The sequence below is a fragment of the Salvelinus alpinus genome, chromosome 5 (genome assembly GCF_045679555.1).
Source record: "Salvelinus alpinus chromosome 5, SLU_Salpinus.1, whole genome shotgun sequence".
In the NCBI taxonomy this organism is placed as follows: domain Eukaryota; kingdom Metazoa; phylum Chordata; class Actinopteri; order Salmoniformes; family Salmonidae; genus Salvelinus; species Salvelinus alpinus.
Genome location: NC_092090.1, coordinates 5828439 through 5848480, shown reverse-complemented (window position 1 = coordinate 5848480; position 20042 = coordinate 5828439). Strand labels below are relative to the sequence as shown.

At 44.9% G+C, this 20042-nt stretch overlaps 1 protein-coding gene across 1 annotated transcript in view; it reads right to left on the bottom strand.

Annotated features, from left to right (window-relative positions):
- plekhg4 (pleckstrin homology domain containing, family G (with RhoGef domain) member 4) overlaps positions 1-20042 on the bottom strand; it is a gene marked incomplete at its 5' end in the record, with an annotated part of 143492 nt that overhangs the window by 68069 nt on the left and 55381 nt on the right. The window contains 2 exon segments of the mRNA XM_071400415.1: positions 8514-8705; positions 19287-19409. Coding sequence (XP_071256516.1) covers positions 8514-8705; positions 19287-19409 — 315 coding nt within the window.

Sequence of the window (20042 nt, the reverse complement as noted above, 5' to 3'; positions counted from 1 at the left end):
CTTACCAATGTGACTATACTGAACAGAGGACGGTACAGATAAGAGTCTTACCAATGTGACTATACTGAACAGAGGACGGTACAGATAAGAGTCTTACCAATGTGACTATACTGAACAGAGGACGGTACAGATAAGAGTCTTACCAACGTGACTATACTGAACAGAGGACAGTACAGATAAGAGTCTTACCAATGTGACTATACTGAACAGAGGACAGTACAGATAAGAGTCTTACCAATGTGACTATACTGAACAGAGGACAGTACAGATAAGAGTCTTACCAATGTGACTATACTGAACAGAGGACAGTACAGATAAGAGTCTTACCAATGTGACTATACTGAACAGAGGACAGTACAGATAAGAGTCTTACCAACGTGACTATACTGAACAGAGGCCAGTACAGATAAGAGTCTTACCAATGTGACTATACTGAACAGAGGACAGTACAGATAAGAGTCTTACCCTAGGCTGGGGTATTGAGGGCAGGCTGGGGTATTGAGACCAGGCTGGGGAATTGAGGCCAGACTGGGGTATTGAGACCAGGCTGGGGTATTGAGAACAGACTGGGGTATTGAGACCAGGCTGGGGTATTGAGACCAGACTGGGGTATTGAGACCAGGCTGGGGTATTGAGAACAGGCTGGGGTATTGAGACCAGGCTGGGGTATTGAGGCCAGACTGGGGTATTGAGACCAGACTGGGGTATTGAGACCAGACTGGGGTATTGAGACCAGACTGGGGTATTGAGAACAGGCTGGGGTATTGAGAACATGCTGGGGTATTGAGGCCAGACTGGGGTATTGAGGCCAGACTGGGGTATTGAGACCAGACTGGGGTATTGAGACCAGACTGGGGTATTGAGACCAGGCTGGGGTATTGAGACCAGGCTGAGGTATTGAGACCAGGCTGAGGTATTGAGACCAGGCTGGGGTATTGAGACCAGGCTGGGGTATTGAGACCAGGCTGGGGTATTGAGACCAGGCTGGGGTATTGAGACCAGACTGGGGTATTGAGACCAGACTGGGGTATTGAGACCAGGCTGGGGTATTGAGACCAGGCTGAGGTATTGAGACCAGGCTGAGGTATTGAGACCAGGCTGGGGTATTGAGACCAGGCTGGGGTATTGAGACCAGGCTGGGGTATTGAGACCAGGCTGGGGTATTGAGACCAGGCTGGGGTATTGAGACCAGGCTGGGGTATTGAGACCAGACTGGGGTATTGAGACCAGGCTGGGGTATTGAGACCAGGCTGAGGTATTGAGACCAGGCTGAGGTATTGAGACCAGGCTGGGGTATTGAGACCAGGCTGGGGTATTGAGACCAGGCTGGGGTATTGAGACCAGGCTGGGGTATTGAGACCAGGCTGGGGTATTGAGACCAGGCTGGGGTATTGAGACCAGGCTGGGGTATTGAGACCAGACTGGGGTATTGAGGCCAGACTGGGGTATTGAGGCTCTGCTCTCTGATATCTCTACGGTGGATCAGGACTGATCGTTCTGATATCTCTACAGTGGATCAGGACTGATCGTTCTGATATCTCTACAGTGGATCAGGACTGATCGTTCTGATATCTCTACAGTGGATCAGGACTGATCGTTCTGATATCTCTACAGTGGATCACGACTGATCGGTCTGATATCTCTACAGTGGATCAGGACTGATCGTTCTTGCACAGCCTTTTGTATTCCTCTCAGACATGTGAGTCTTCATCAAACCCTGTACTCTGTCTTTGGGACCATCTGGCGCCTAAGGAGGTCACTGACCGGCATGCGACATGCTGGGGGGGGGGGCAGACCACATACGATGCACCCCGGCCCATACCCCAAAAACCCCTGTCCTCCCTTATCCTCTGTCTCCAACCCCCCACCCCATGTCTCCTATCATGTGTCCCCCTAGGCCAAATCACAATCACAGCACAAGTCAATGATCAGCACGATGTGTAAATCTGCCCTTTAGCCTCAAAGACCCCCCCACCTCCTCCCTTCACCTCAGTGCTAACTGTCACTTTCCCCTGATCTGTGATGGGTCTGGCTGGCGGTTTGGCTGTAGGGGTTTTCCTATAGGGAGAGACATGTCAATAAAGTGTTACAGTACGTGTCAGAGCACAGGGCTGTGGGTGTGGATTGGCATTGTGTGGCATCCCTACTCTGTGGGACAGAAGAACATAGGGTTGGTGGACACAAACAATGTCTATATTTGGTCCAATTACATGTCTTTATCTTCCTGTTACAGCTTTCAGAGAGACTTACAGACCTTTTCTGTTTGTCCTTGAGGATAACAAAAAGCTGTCATATCCCTAACCTCATTTCAATTCAGTAAACGTATGTGGGTCATTCGGAAAGTATTGACTTATTCCACATTTTGTTACGTTACAGCCTTATTCTAAAGTGGATTAAATTCATTTATTTCCTCATCAATCTACACACAATACCACATAATGACAAAGTGAAAACAGTTTTTTTAGACATTTTTACAAATGTATTAAAAATAAATACTTATGTAAATAAGGTATGTTTTTTAGTTTTAATATATTTATTGACATTTCTAAAAACCTGTTTTCTCTTTGTCATTATGGGGTGTTGTGATGTCATTATGGGGTGTTGTGATGTCATTATGGGGTGTTGTGATGTCATTATGGTGTATTGTGATGTCATTATGGGGTGTATTGTGATGTCATTATGGGGTGTATTGTGATGTCATTATGGGGTGTATTGTGATGTCATTATGGGGTGTATTGTGATGTCATAATGGGGTATTGTGTGTAGATTGATGAGGAAATAAATTAATTTAATCCATTTTAGAAAAAGGCTGTAACGTAACAAAATGTGGAAAAAGGGAAGGGGTCAGAACACTTTCCGAATGCACGTTATGTCTAATTTAGACCAGGCCAGACTGGGACTGTCTACAGTGATACATGTCTAATTTAGACCAGGCCAGACTGGGACTGTCTACAGTGATACATGTCTAATTTAGACCAGGCCAGACTGGGACTGTCTACAGTGATACATGTCTAATTTAGACCAGAGCCCTATTCCCTATATAGTGGTACTACTATAGACCAGAGCCCTATTCCCTATATAGTGGTACTACTATAGACCAGAGCCCTATTCCCTATATAGTGGTACTACTATAGACCAGAGCCCTATTCCCTATATAGTGGTACTACTGTAGCCATGGAGACTGGTGGAGAATTTAGTAGTAGTTAGCAGCTGTGACTGGAGGGCTGACTGGCTGGCTGACTGACTGGCTGGGCGGCTGGCTGGCTGACTGGACAACTGGGTGACTGGCCGACTGACTGACTGACTGGCTGACTGACTGGCTGACTGACTGGCCAACTGGGTGACTGGCTGGCTAGCTGGCTGACTGGCCGACTGACTGGCCGACTGGGTGAATGGCCGACTGACTGACTGACTGGCTGGGCGGCTGGCTGGCTGACTGACTGGCCGACTGACTTGCCGGCTGACTGGACAACTGGGTGACTGGCCGACTGACTGACTGACTGACTGGCTAACTGGCTGACTGACTGGCTGGCCAACTAGGTGACTGGCTGGCTAGCTGGCTGACTGACTGGCCGACTGACTGGCCGACTGACTTGCCGGCTGACTGGACAACTGGGTGACTGGCCGACTGGGTGAATGGCCGACTGACTGGCCGACTGGGTGACTGGCCGACTGACTGAATGACTGGCTGGCTAGCTGGCTGACTGGCTGGCTGACTGGCTGGCCGACTGGCTGGCTGGACACTGAGCGATAAACATTGATAGAGGGCTGCTGATATTTTAACAGACGACAAGCTTGGTTGAACTGATTCAGTATTATACCGTATGAGAAGGCTACCGTGAAGTGAAACACGCTTTGACAGTTCAGGGGTTCAAATCGGGTTAATCACTTCATGGATACCGAGGTCAAAGTCAAACCCTGGAACGGGTTTGTCAAGTCAGACATTTTCTTCAGCAGACTGTTAACGAGTTTAAATTGAAGACTGAGAGATAGACCTCTCTGTTGGTTAATGTTTACGGAGGTCTCTACAGTATGCCTTGTCTAAGATACTGTTCTGTCTAAGTCTCTACAGCAGCTCAGAGCTTACAGTATGCCTTGTCTAAGATCTGACAGACAAGGAAGTGACTGACAATGTCGTGACCTCACACACACACACACACACACACACACACACACACACACACTGTGTATGGCTGTGGTGAGAGACAATTGATTGTCAAAGCAGTGAAGTCACAGGTCACAGAGAGCTCTCTGTAACACAGTGTGTCTACAGTCCCTCCTAACACTGCTCTAAGACACACACACACACACACACACACACACACACACACACACACACACACACACACACACACACACACACTAGAAGTGCGTGGTCAGCTGTTTGTTCACCCGCAACCGACCCACAACTACTAATAACCCATCCGTAACCACCCGACTACTAATAACCCACCCGACTACTAATAACCCACGACTACTAATAACCCACCCGACTACTAATAACCCACCCGTAACCACCCGACTACTAATAACCCACCCGACTACTAATAACCCATCCGTAACCACCCGACTACTAATAACCCACCGACTACTAATAACCCACCCGACTACTAATAACCCACCCGTAACCACCCGACTACTAATAACCCACCCGACTACTAATAACCCATCCGTAACCACCCGACTACTAATAACCCATCCGTAACCACCCAACTACTAATAACCCACCCGACTACTAATAACCCATCCGTAACCACCCGACTACTAATAACCCACCCGACTACTAATAACCCATCCGTAACCACCCGACTACTAATAACCCATCCGTAACCACCCGACTACTAATAACCCATCCGTAACCACCCGACTACTAATAACCCATCCGTAACCACCCGACTACTAATAACCCATCCGTAACCACCCGACTACTAATAACCCATCCGTAACCACCCGACTACTAATAACCCATCCGTAACCACCCGACTACTAATAACCCACCCGACTACTAATAACCCACCCGACTACTAATAACCCATCCGTAACCACCCGACTACTAATAACCCACCCGACTACTAATAACCCATCCGTAACCACCCGACTACTAATAACCCATCCGTAACCACCCGACTACTAATAACCCACCCGACTACTAATAACCCATCCGTAACCACCCGACTACTAATAACCCATCCGTAACCACCCGACTACTAATAACCCACCCGACTACTAATAACCCATCTGTAACCACCCGACTACTAATAACCCATCCGTAACCACCCGACTACTAATAACCCATCCGTAACCACCCGACTACTAATAACCCACCCGTAACCACCCGACTACTAATAACCCACCCGTAACCACCCGACTACTAATAACCCATCCGTAACCACCCGACTACTAATAACCCACCCGACTACTAATAACCCACGACTACTAATAACCCACCCGACTACTAATAACCCACCCGTAACCACCCGACTACTAATAACCCACCCGACTACTAATAACCCATCCGTAACCACCCGACTACTAATAACCCACCGACTACTAATAACCCACCCGACTACTAATAACCCACCCGTAACCACCCGACTACTAATAACCCACCCGACTACTAATAACCCATCCGTAACCACCCGACTACTAATAACCCATCCGTAACCACCCAACTACTAATAACCCACCCGACTACTAATAACCCATCCGTAACCACCCGACTACTAATAACCCACCCGACTACTAATAACCCATCCGTAACCACCCGACTACTAATAACCCATCCGTAACCACCCGACTACTAATAACCCATCCGTAACCACCCGACTACTAATAACCCATCCGTAACCACCCGACTACTAATAACCCATCCGTAACCACCCGACTACTAATAACCCATCCGTAACCACCCGACTACTAATAACCCATCCGTAACCACCCGACTACTAATAACCCACCCGACTACTAATAACCCACCCGACTACTAATAACCCATCCGTAACCACCCGACTACTAATAACCCACCCGACTACTAATAACCCATCCGTAACCACCCGACTACTAATAACCCATCCGTAACCACCCGACTACTAATAACCCACCCGACTACTAATAACCCATCCGTAACCACCCGACTACTAATAACCCATCCGTAACCACCCGACTACTAATAACCCACCCGACTACTAATAACCCATCTGTAACCACCCGACTACTAATAACCCATCCGTAACCACCCGACTACTAATAACCCATCCGTAACCACCCGACTACTAATAACCCACCCGTAACCACCCGACTACTAATAACCCACCCGTAACCACCCGACTACTAATAACCCATCCGTAACCACCCGACTACTAATAACCCATCCGTAACCACCCGACTACTAATAACCCATCCGTAACCACCCGACTACTAATAACCCACCCGTAACCACCCGACTACTAATAACCCATCCGTAACCACCCGACTACTAATAACCCATCTGTAACCACCCGACTACTAATAACCCATCCGTAACCACCCGACTACTAATAACCCATACGTAACCACCCGACTACTAATAACCCATCCGTAACCACCCGACTACTAATAACCCATCCGTAACCACCCGACTACTAATAACCCATCCGTAACCATCCGACTACTAATAACCCATCTGTAACCATCCGACTACTAATAACCCATCCGTAACCACCCGACTACTAATAACCCATCTGTAACCATCCGACTACTAATAACCCACCCGTAACCACCCGACTACTAATAACCCACCCGTAACCACCCGACTACTAATAACCCACCCGACTACTAATAACCCACCCGACTACTAATAACCCATCCGACTACTAATAACCCACCCGTAACCACCCGACTACTAATAACCCACCCGACTACTAATAACCCACCCGACTACTAATAACCCACCCGTAACCACCCGACTACTAATAACCCACCCGTAACCACCCGACTACTAATAACCCATCCGTAACCACCCGACTATATGTGATACAGTGAAATATATAGGAAGATGCATTGTAGGCTACAGTCAGAGAGGGCAGAAAGATTTTTGGACAAAGTGCAGGCTTTTTTGGGGCCTACTTCAGATATGCTTCTGCTTATAATTTCCGTCATTTTGGTGGAAGGCTATTAGTTAGTCAACTTGTCTATAATTAGATACGTGCAGATTCTCTTCTGTCATTACTTGTTGCCCTAGAAGACTAAATAAACCATATCGCTCAACAGAATAATGTTATGAAGTGATAAAATGAATCAATCTAGTTGACATCAGTCAAGTTCTCTCTGTCATCTCCACTCCTTTTAAGGAGCAAAAATATTTTTAGGGACCAGGGGGAAAATGCTATAAAAATAAATGACGGGAAATTATTTTCTGTATCAGTTTGACCGGTTGAAAGGAACATAGAAAGCTGTGAAAAACGACCCAACATGTTTCTGATAAGATGTCAGGTCGGCTTGGAGGCATATTTTATGTGGTTGAAATACTATCAGCTTTTATGATGCTGATAAAGATAGTACCTTTACAGACGGTCCCTAACTGCACATTCACATTCTCTCTAGATGCTGATAAAGAGGGTACCTTTACAGACGGTCCCTAACATTAAATTCACATTCTCTCTAGATGCTGATAAAGATAGCATCTTTACAGACGGTCCCTAACTGCACATTCACATTCTCTCTAGATGCTGATAAAGAGGGTACCTTTACAGACGGTCCCTAACATTAAATTCACATTCTCTCTAGATGCTGATAAAGATAGCACCTTTACAGACGGTCCCTAAATGCACATTCACATTCTCTCTAGATGCTGATAAAGAGGGTACCTTTACAGACGGTCCCTAACTACACATTCACATTCTCTCTAGATGCTGATAAAGATAGCACCTTTACAGACGGTCCCTAACTGCACATTCACATTCTCTCTAGATGCTGATAAAGATAGCACCTTTACAGACGGTCCCTAACTACACATCCACATTCTCTCAAGATACAGAAAGAAAGAAATCATATTTCTCCACTTCTGTTCAAATTACTGCAAGAAATGCTTCATTCTGCAGGAGTCACATTCAAACAAAGAAGAAAGGCAAGGACCAGGATAAAACAAATCCTATCGAAATAGCATGTGCCACACCGAGTCTTGTGAATGATGCTGAGGCAGTAAAGAGAGCCTGAGACAGAGAGAGAAGGAGAGAGAGAGAGAGGGTGAGAGAGAGAGAGATAGAGAGAGCGAGAGGGTGAGAGAGAGAGAGAGAGCGAGATGGTGAGAGAGAGAGAGATAGAGAGAGCGAGAGAGAGCGAGAGGGTGAGAGAGAGAGAGAGAGCGAGAGAGAGAGAGGAGAGAGGGTGAGAGAGATAGAGAGAGCGAGAGGGTGAGAGAGAGAGACAGAGCGAGAGAGAGAGAGAAGGAGAGAGGGAGAGAGAGAGAGAGAGGGTGAGAGAGAGAGAGGGGAGAGAGGGAGAGAGAGAGAAAGTGAGATAGCAGTTCCTCTTACCTTGTCGAAGAACTCGTAGAGACGTACGGTCTTGTCGATGTTGGTCTTGGTGTCTTCTACCCTCTGGGAGAAGTCGTGCAGGTGGACCCAGAAGGATCGAACTTTGACCTCGTACACCTGCAGCTCGGCTGACGACAAGTCTTCCCAGCGTTCTAGACGTTTCAGCAGCGCCTCGCCTCCCTTACAGTGTTCCTATTGGACAGAACAGTCAACTCTAACCCTTACAGTGTTCCTATTGGACAGGACAGTCAACTTTAACCCTTACAGTGTTCCTATTGGACAGAACAGTCAACTCTAACCCTTACAGTGTTCCTATTGGACAGAACAGACAACTCTAACCCTTACAGTGTTCCTATTGGACAGAACAGTCAACTCTAACCCTTACAGTGTTCCTATTGGACAGGACAGTCAACTCTAACCCTTACAGTGTTCCTATTGGACAGAACAGTCAACTCTAACCCTTACAGTGTTCCTATTGGACAGAACAGTCAACTCTAACCCTTACAGTGTTCCTATTGGACAGAACAGACAACTCTAACCCTTACAGTGTTCCTATTGGACAGAACAGACAACTCTAACCCTTACAGTGTTCCTATCGGACAGAACAGACAACTCTAACCCTTACAGTGTTCCTATTGGACAGAACAGTCAACTCTAACCCTTACAGTGTTCCTATTGGACAGAACAGACAGACAACTCTAACCCTTACAGTGTTCCTATTGGACAGGACAGTCAACTCTAACCCTTACAGTGTTCCTATTGGACAGAACAGACAACTCTAACCCTTACAGTGTTCCTATTGGACAGAACAGTCAACTCTAACCCTTACAGTGTTCCTATTGGACAGGACAGTCAACTCTAACCCTTACAGTGTTCCTATTGGACAGAACAGTCAACTCTAACCCTTACAGTGATCCTATTGGACAGGACAGTCAACTCTAACCCTTACAGTGTTCCTATTGGACAGAACAGACAGTCAACTCTAACCCTTACAGTGTTCCTATTGGACAGAACAGACAACTTTAACCCTTACAGTGATCCTATTGGACAGGACAGTCAACTCTAACCCTTACAGTGTTCCTATTGGACAGAACAGACAGTCAACTCTAACCCTTACAGTGTTCCTATTGGACAGAACAGACAGTCAACTCTAACCCTTACAGTGTTCCTATTGGACAGGACAGTCAACTCTAACCCTTACAGTGTTCCTATTGGACAGAACAGTCAACTCTAACCCTTACAGTGTTCCTATTGGACAGAACAGACAGTCAACTCTAACCCTTACAGTGTTCCTATTGGACAGAACACTCAACTCTAACCCTTACAGTGTTCCTATTGGACAGAACAGACAGTCAACTCTAACCCTTACAGTGTTCCTATTGGACAGAACAGTCAACTCTAACCCTTACAGTGTTCCTATTGGACAGAACAGTCAACTCTAACCCTTACAGTGTTCCTATTGGACAGAACAGACAGTCAACTCTAACCCTTACAGTGTTCCTATTGGACAGAACACTCAACTCTAACCCTTACAGTGTTCCTATTGGACAGAACAGACAGTCAACTCTAACCCTTACAGTGTTCCTATTGGACAGAACAGTCAACTCTAACCCTTACAGTGTTCCTATTGGACAGAACAGACAACTCTAACCCTTACAGTGTTCCTATTGGACAGAACAGACAACTCTAACCCTTACAGTGTTCCTATTGGACAGGACAGTCAACTCTAACCCTTACAGTGTTCCTATTGGACAGAACAGACAGTCAACTCTAACCCTTACAGTGTTCCTATTGGACAGAACAGACAACTCTAACCCTTACAGTGTTCCTATTGGACAGAACAGTCAACTCTAACCCTTACAGTGTTCCTATTGGACAGAACAGACAACTTTAACCCTTACAGTGTTCCTATTGGACAGGACAGACAGTCAACTCTAACCCTTACAGTGTTCCTATTGGACAGAACAGTCAACTCTAACCCTTACAGTGTTCCTATTGGATAGAACAGTCAACTCTAACCCTTACAGTGTTCCTATTGGACAGAACAGTCAACTCTAACCCTTACAGTGTTCCTATTGGACAGGACAGTCAACTCTAACCCTTACAGTGTTCCTATTGGACAGAACAGTCAACTCTAACCCTTACAGTGTTCCTATTGGACAGAACAGTCAACTCTAACCCTTACAGTGTTCCTATTGGACAGAACAGTCAACTCTAACCCTTACAGTGTTCCTATTGGACAGAACAGTCAACTCTAACCCTTACAGTGTTCCTATTGGACAGAACAGACAACTCTAACCCTTACAGTGTTCCTATTGGACAGAACAGTCAACTCTAACCCTTACAGTGTTCCTATTGGACAGGACAGTCAACTCTAACCCTTACAGTGTTCCTATTGGACAGAACAGACAGTCAACTCTAACCCTTACAGTGTTCCTATTGGACAGAACAGTCAACTCTAACCCTTACAGTGTTCCTATTGGACAGAACAGTCAACTCTAACCCTTACAGTGTTCCTATTGGACAGAACAGACAGTCAACTCTAACCCTTACAGTGTTCCTATTGGACAGAACAGTCAACTCTAACCCTTACAGTGTTCCTATTGGACAGAACAGTCAACTCTAACCCTTACAGTGTTCCTATTGGACAGGACAGTCAACTCTAACCCTTACAGTGTTCCTATTGGACAGAACAGTCAACTCTAACCCTTACAGTGTTCCTATTGGACAGACAGTCAACTCTAACCCTTACAGTGTTCCTATTGGACAGAACAGTCAACTCTAACCCTTACAGTGTTCCTATTGGACAGAACAGACAACTCTAACCCTTACAGTGTTCCTATTGGACAGGACAGTCAACTCTAACCCTTACAGTGTTCCTATTGGACAGAACAGTCAACTCTAACCCTTACAGTGTTCCTATTGGACAGAACAGACAGTCAACTCTAACCCTTACAGTGTTCCTATTGGACAGAACAGACAGTCAACTCTAACCCTTACAGTGTTCCTATTGGACAGAACAGACAACTCTAACCCTTACAGTGTTCCTATTGGACAGAACAGTCAACTCTAACCCTTACAGTGTTCCTATTGGACAGGACAGACAGTCAACTCTAACCCTTACAGTGTTCCTATTGGACAGGACAGACAGTCAACTCTAACCCTTACAGTGTTCCTATTGGACAGAACAGACAACTCTAACCCTTACAGTGTTCCTATTGGACAGAACAGACAGACAACTCTAACCCTTACAGTGTTCCTATCGGACAGAACAGACAACTCTAACCCTTACAGTGTTCCTATTGGACAGGACAGACAGTCAACTCTAACCCTTACAGTGTTCCTATTGGACAGAACAGTCAACTCTAACCCTTACAGTGTTCCTATTGGACAGAACAGTCAACTCTAACCCTTACAGTGTTCCTATTGGACAGAACAGTCAACTCTAACCCTTACAGTGTTCCTATTGGACAGGACAGACAGTCAACTCTAACCCTTACAGTGTTCCTATTGGACAGAACAGTCAACTCTAACCCTTACAGTGTTCCTATTGGACAGAACAGTCAACTCTAACCCTTACAGTGTTCCTATTGGACAGAACAGACAACTCTAACCCTTACAGTGTTCCTATTGGACAGAACAGACAACTCTAACCCTTACAGTGTTCCTATTGGACAGGACAGACAGTCAACTCTAACCCTTACAGTGTTCCTATTGGACAGAACAGTCAACTCTAACCCTTACAGTGTTCCTATTGGACAGAACAGTCAACTCTAACCCTTACAGTGTTCCTATTGGACAGGACAGTCAACTCTAACCCTTACAGTGTTCCTATTGGACAGGACAGTCAACTCTAACCCTTACAGTGTTCCTATTGGGCAGAACAGTCAACTCTAACCCTTACAGTGTTCCTATTGGACAGGACAGTCAACTCTAACCCTTACAGTGTTCCTATTGGACAGAACAGTCAACTCTAACCCTTACAGTGTTCCTATTGGACAGGACAGTCAACTCTAACCCTTACAGTGTTCCTATTGGACAGAACAGTCAACTCTAACCCTTACAGTGTTCCTATTGGACAGAACAGACAGTCAACTCTAACCCTTACAGTGTTCCTATTGGACAGAACAGAACAGTCAACTCTAACCCTTACAGTGTTCCTATTGGACAGAACAGACAGTCAACTTTAACCCTTACAGTGTTCCTATTGGACAGAACAGACAGTCAACTCTAACCCTTACAGTGTTCCTATTGGACAGAACAGACAACTCTAACCCTTACAGTGTTCCTATTGGACAGACCAGTCAACTTTAACCCTTACAGTGTTCCTATTGGACAGAACAGTCAACTTTAACCCTTACAGTGTTCCTATTGGACAGGACAGTCAACTCTAACCCTTACAGTGTTCCTATTGGACAGAACAGTCAACGCTAACCCTTACAGTGTTCCTATTGGACAGAACAGACAACGCTAACCCTTACAGTGTTCCTATTGGACAGGACAGTCAACTCTAACCCTTACAGTGTTCCTATTGGACAGGACAGTCAACTCTAACCCTTACAGTGTTCCTATTGGACAGAACAGACAGTCAACTCTAACCCTTACAGTGTTCCTATTGGACAGGACAGTCAACTCTAACCCTTACAGTGTTCCTATTGGACAGAACAGACAACTCTAACCCTTACAGTGTTCCTATTGGACAGAACAGACAACTCTAACCCTTACAGTGTTCCTATTGGACAGAACAGACAACGCTAACCCTTACAGTGTTCCTATTGGACAGAACAGACAACTCTAACCCTTACAGTGTTCCTATTGGACAGAACAGACAACTCTAACCCTTACAGTGTTCCTATTGGACAGAACAGACAACTCTAACCCTTACAGTGTTCCTATTGGACAGAACAGTCAACTCTAACCCTTACAGTGTTCCTATTGGACAGAACAGACAACTCTAACCCTTACAGTGTTCCTATTGGACAGAACAGTCAACTCTAACCCTTACAGTGTTCCTATTGGACAGGACAGTCAACTCTAACCCTTACAGTGTTCCTATTGGACAGAACAGTCAACTCTAACCCTTACAGTGTTCCTATTGGACAGAACAGACAACTCTAACCCTTACAGTGTTCCTATTGGACAGAACAGACAACGCTAACCCTTACAGTGTTCCTATTGGACAGAACAGTCAACTCTAACCCTTACAGTGTTCCTATTGGACAGAAGAGACAACTCTAACCCTTACAGTGTTCCTATTGGACAGAACAGACAACTCTAACCCTTACAGTGTTCCTATTGGACAGACCAGTCAACTTTAACCCTTACAGTGTTCCTATTGGACAGAACAGTCAACTTTAACCCTTACAGTGTTCCTATTGGACAGGACAGTCAACTCTAACCCTTACAGTGTTCCTATTGGACAGAACAGTCAACGCTAACCCTTACAGTGTTCCTATTGGACAGAACAGACAACGCTAACCCTTACAGTGTTCCTATTGGACAGGACAGTCAACTCTAACCCTTACAGTGTTCCTATTGGACAGGACAGTCAACTCTAACCCTTACAGTGTTCCTATTGGACAGAACAGTCAACTCTAACCCTTACAGTGTTCCTATTGGACAGAACAGTCAACTCTAACCCTTACAGTGTTCCTATTGGACAGAACAGACAGTCAACTCTAACCCTTACAGTGTTCCTATTGGACAGAACAGTCAACTCTAACCCTTACAGTGTTCCTATTGGACAGAACAGTCAACTCTAACCCTTACAGTGTTCCTATTGGACAGAACAGTCAACTCTAACCCTTACAGTGTTCCTATTGGACAGAACAGTCAACTCTAACCCTTACAGTGTTCCTATTGGACAGAACAGTCAACTCTAACCCTTACAGTGTTCCTATTGGACAGGACAGTCAACTCTAACCCTTACAGTGTTCCTATTGGACAGAACAGTCAACTCTAACCCTTACAGTGTTCCTATTGGACAGGACAGTCAACTCTAACCCTTACAGTGTTCCTATTGGACAGAACAGTCAACTCTAACCCTTACAGTGTTCCTATTGGACAGGACAGTCAACTCTAACCCTTACAGTGTTCCTATTGGACAGGACAGTCAACTCTAACCCTTACAGTGTTCCTATTGGACAGAACAGTCAACTCTAACCATTACAGTGTTCCTATTGGACAGGACAGTCAACTATAACCCTTACAGTGTTCCTATTGGACAGGACAGTCAACTCTAACCCTTACAGTGTTCCTATTGGACAGAACAGTCAACTCTAACCCTTACAGTGTTCCTATTGGACAGGACAGTCAACTCTAACCCTTACAGTGTTCCTATTGGACAGAACAGTCAACTCTAACCCTTACAGTGTTCCTATTGGACAGAACAGACAGTCAACTCTAACCCTTACAGTGTTCCTATTGGACAGAACAGACAACTCTAACCCTTACAGTGTTCCTATTGGACAGAACAGACAACTCTACCCTTACAGTGTTCCTATTGGACAGAACAGTCAACTCTAACCCTTACAGTGTTCCTATTGGACAGAACAGACAACTCTACCCTTACAGTGTTCCTATTGGACAGAACAGACAACGCTAACCCTTACAGTGTTCCTATTGGACAGGACAGTCAACTCTAACCCTTACAGTGTTCCTATTGGACAGGACAGTCAACTCTAACCCTTACAGTGTTCCTATTGGACAGAACAGTCAACTCTAACCCTTACAGTGTTCCTATTGGACAGAACAGACAACTCTACCCTTACAGTGTTCCTATTGGACAGAACAGACAACGCTAACCCTTACAGTGTTCCTATTGGACAGGACAGTCAACTCTAACCCTTACAGTGTTCCTATTGGACAGGACAGTCAACTCTAACCCTTACAGTGTTCCTATTGGACAGAACAGACAACTCTAACCCTTACAGTGTTCCTATTGGACAGAACAGTCAACTCTAACCCTTACAGTGTTCCTATTGGACAGAACAGTCAACTCTACCCTTACAGTGTTCCTATTGGACAGAACAGTCAACTCTAACCCTTACAGTGTTCCTATTGGACAGAACAGACAGTCAACTCTAACCCTTACAGTGTTCCTATTGGACAGGACAGTCAACTCTAACCCTTACAGTGTTCCTATTGGACAGAACAGACAGTCAACTCTAACCCTTACAGTGTTCCTATTGGACAGAACAGTCAACTCTAACCCTTACAGTGTTCCTATTGGACAGGACAGACAGTCAACTCTAACCCTTACAGTGTTCCTATTGGACAGAACAGACAACTCTAACCCTTACAGTGTTCCTATTGGACAGAACAGTCAACTCTAACCCTTACAGTGTTCCTATTGGACAGAACAGACAACTCTAACCCTTACAGTGTTCCTATTGGACAGAACAGTCAACTCTAACCCTTACAGTGTTCCTATTGGACAGGACAGACAGTCAACTCTAACCCTTACAGTGTTCCTATTGGACAGAACAGTCAACTCTAACCCTTACAGTGTTCCTATTGGACAGGACAGACAGTCAACTCTAACCCTTACAGTGTTCCTATTGGACAGAACAGACAGTCAACTCTAACCCTTACAGTGTTCCTATTGGACAGAACAGTCAACTCTAACCCTTACAGTGTTCCTATTGGACAGAACAGTCAACTCTAACCCTTACAGTGTTCCTATTGGACAGAACAGTCAACTCTAACCCTTACAGTGTTCCTATTGGACAGGACAGTCAACTCTAACCCTTACAGTGTTCCTATTGGACAGAACAGACAACTCTACCCTTACAGTGTTCCTATTGGACAGAACAGTCAACTCTAACCCTTACAGTGTTCCTATTGGACAGGACAGACAGTCAACTCTAACCCTTACAGTGTTCCTATTGGACAGAACAGACAGTCAACTCTAACCCTTACAGTGTTCCTATTGGACAGAACAGTCAACTCTAACCCTTACAGTGTTCCTATTGGACAGAACAGTCAACTCTAACCCTTACAGTGTTCCTATTGGACAGGACAGTCAACTCTAACCCTTACAGTGTTCCTATTGGACAGAACAGACAACTCTAACCCTTACAGTGTTCCTATTGGACAGGACAGTCAACTCTAACCCTTACAGTGTTCCTATTGGACAGAACAGACAGTCAACTCTAACCCTTACAGTGTTCCTATTGGACAGAACAGTCAACTCTAACCCTTACAGTGTTCCTATTGGACAGAACAGACAACTCTAACCCTTACAGTGTTCCTATTGGACAGGACAGACAACTCTAACCCTTACAGTGTTCCTATTGGACAGAACAGTCAACTCTAACCCTTACAGTGTTCCTATTGGACAGAACAGTCAACTCTAACCCTTACAGTGTTCCTATTGGACAGGACAGTCAACTCTAACCCTTACAGTGTTCCTATTGGACAGAACAGACAACTCTACCCTTACAGTGTTCCTATTGGACAGAACAGACAGTCAACTCTAACCCTTACAGTGTTCCTATTGGACAGAACAGACAACTCTAACCCTTACAGTGTTCCTATTGGACAGAACAGTCAACTCTAACCCTTACAGTGTTCCTATTGGACAGAACAGTCAACTCTAACCCTTACAGTGTTCCTATTGGACAGGACAGACAGTCAACTCTAACCCTTACAGTGTTCCTATTGGACAGAACAGTCAACTCTAACCCTTACAGTGTTCCTATTGGACAGAACAGACAGTCAACTCTAACCCTTACAGTGTTCCTATTGGACAGAACAGTCAACTCTAACCCTTACAGTGTTCCTATTGGACAGGACAGTCAACTCTAACCCTTACAGTGTTCCTATTGGACAGAACAGTCAACTCTAACCCTTACAGTGTTCCTATTGGACAGAACAGTCAACTCTAACCCTTACAGTGTTCCTATTGGACAGGACAGTCAACTCTAACCCTTACAGTGTTCCTATTGGACAGAACAGTCAACTCTAACCCTTACAGTGTTCCTATTGGACAGAACAGACAGTCAACTCTAACCCTTACAGTGTTCCTATTGGACAGAACAGACAACTCTACCCTTACAGTGTTCCTATTGGACAGAACAGTCAACTCTAACCCTTACAGTGTTCCTATTGGACAGAACAGTCAACTCTAACCCTTACAGTGTTCCTATTGGACAGAACAGACAGTCAACTCTAACCCTTACAGTGTTCCTATAGGACAGAACAGACAGTAACTAACATTAGCATCTTCGCTAGCTAGCACAACATAGCTAGCTAGCTAAGGACACTGCACTAACTCGGCAGCTAACTGACAGGCAGCTGTTTCATGGAAACTAATCCATTGTGATTGAATTATAATTTCAATATTAGCTAGCATTGACATTATAATGTGGTTGTTAGCTAGCATTGACATTATAATGTGGTAGTTAGCTAGCATTGACATTATAATGTGGTTGTTAGCTAGCATTGACATTATAATGTGGTTGTTAGCTAGCATTGACATTATAATGTGGTTGTTAGCTAGCATTGACATTATAATGTGGTTGTTAGCTAGCATTGACATTATAATGTGGTTGTTAGCTAGCATTGACATTATAATGTGGTTGTTAGCTAGCATTGACATTATAATGTGGTTGTTAGCTAGCATTGACATTATAATGTGGTTGTTAGCTAGCATTGACATTATAATGTGGTTGTTAGCTAGCATTGACATTATAATGTGGTAGTTAGCTAGCATTGACATTATAATGTGGTTGTTAGCTAGCATTGACATTATAATGTGGTTGTTAGCTAGCATTGACATTATAATGTGGTTGTTAGCTAGCATTGACATTATAATGTGGTTGTTAGCTAGCATTGACATTATAATGTGGTTGTTAGCTAGCATTGACATTATAATGTGGTTGTTAGCTAGCATTGACATTATAATGTGGTTGTTAGCTAGCATTGACATTATAATGTGGTTGTTAGCTAGTATTGCCATTATAATGTGGTTGTTAGCTAGCATTGACATTATAATGTGGTTGTTAGCTAGCATTGACATTATAATGTGGTTGTTAGCTAGCATTGACATTATAATGTGGTTGTTAGCTAGTATTGCCATTATAATGTGGTTGTTAGCTAGCATTGACATTATAATGTGGTTGTTAGCTAGAAGGGAGGAAGTATTTAGTGTTGTGTGCATTGTGTCTGTGCACGATCCCATAGCCTACATTATGAAGGGATACTGTCTCATGACATGTAACCGTGGATGTCAGTCAGCCAGACAGTCAGTCAGTCAGTCAGTCAGCCAGTCAGCCAGCCAGCCAGTCAGCCAGCCAGCCAGCCAGCCAGTCAGTCAGACAGACAGTCAGACAGACAGTCAGTCAGAGGTACATACGTAAGCAGCAGTGTAGAGGGAGAGAGAGACAGCCAGTCAGACAGACAGCCAGACAGACAGCCAGCCAGCCAGTCAGTCAGACAGTCAGTCAGTCAGTCAGACAGCCAGTCAGCCAGCCAGTCAGTCAGTGGTATCTACGTAAGCAGCAGTGTAGAGGGAGAGATAGACAGCCAGTCAGTCAGTCAGCCAGTCAGTCAGACAGCCAGCCAGCCAGCCAGCCAGCCAGCCAGCCAGCCAGCCAGCCAGCCAGTCAGTCAGTCAGCCAGACAGCCAGTCAGTCAGCCAGCCAGTCAGCCAGCTAGCCAGCCAGTCAGCCAGTCAGTCAGCCAGTCAGCCAGAGGTACCTACGTAGGCAGCAGTGTAGAAGGAGAGAGACAGCCAGCCAGACAGTCAGCCAGCCAGTCAGAGGTACCTACGTAGGCAGCAGTGTAGAAGTCTCTGAAGAGGGTCTGCTTCCTGTGCAGCTCCTCCAGAGAATCCTCCAGCTCTCCGAGCGTTCTCAGACGACTCTCTCCTACCTCCTCAATCCAGTCACTCACCTACACACACACACACACACACACACACACACACACACACACACACACACACACACACACACACACACACACACACACACACACACAGAATGACAATAACTATAAATCTATGACAGCCCCCTTAATGTACAGTTGGTACCTTCTTGTAATCAGAGGTTCCCGAACCTTTTTGGGCCGTGACTCCATTTTGATATATAAAGAAATGTGAGACCCCCACCATGTAAAAAAAAGTTCTGTAATCAACGGCCATGTTTATGGTTATGGAAAATATATTTCACAGCGGTTTAGATGGTACAATGATTCTCTACACTCGACTTGTTTGTTTTGTCACATAAACTGAAATTAGGTGAACTATTCTAATTTTCATCAACCAGGAAATGACGGAGCGATTTCTGCACATTGCACCTTTAAGTCATATGTACAGTGGGGAGAACAAGTATTTGATACACTGACGATTTTGCAGGTTTTCCTACCTACAAAGCATGTAGAGGTCTGTAATTTTTATCATAGGTACACTTCAACTGTGAGAGACGGAATCTAAAACAAAAATCCAGAAAATCACATTGTATTATTTTTAAGTAATTCATTTGCAAAATCGGCAGTGTATCAAATACTTGTTCTCCCCACTGTATA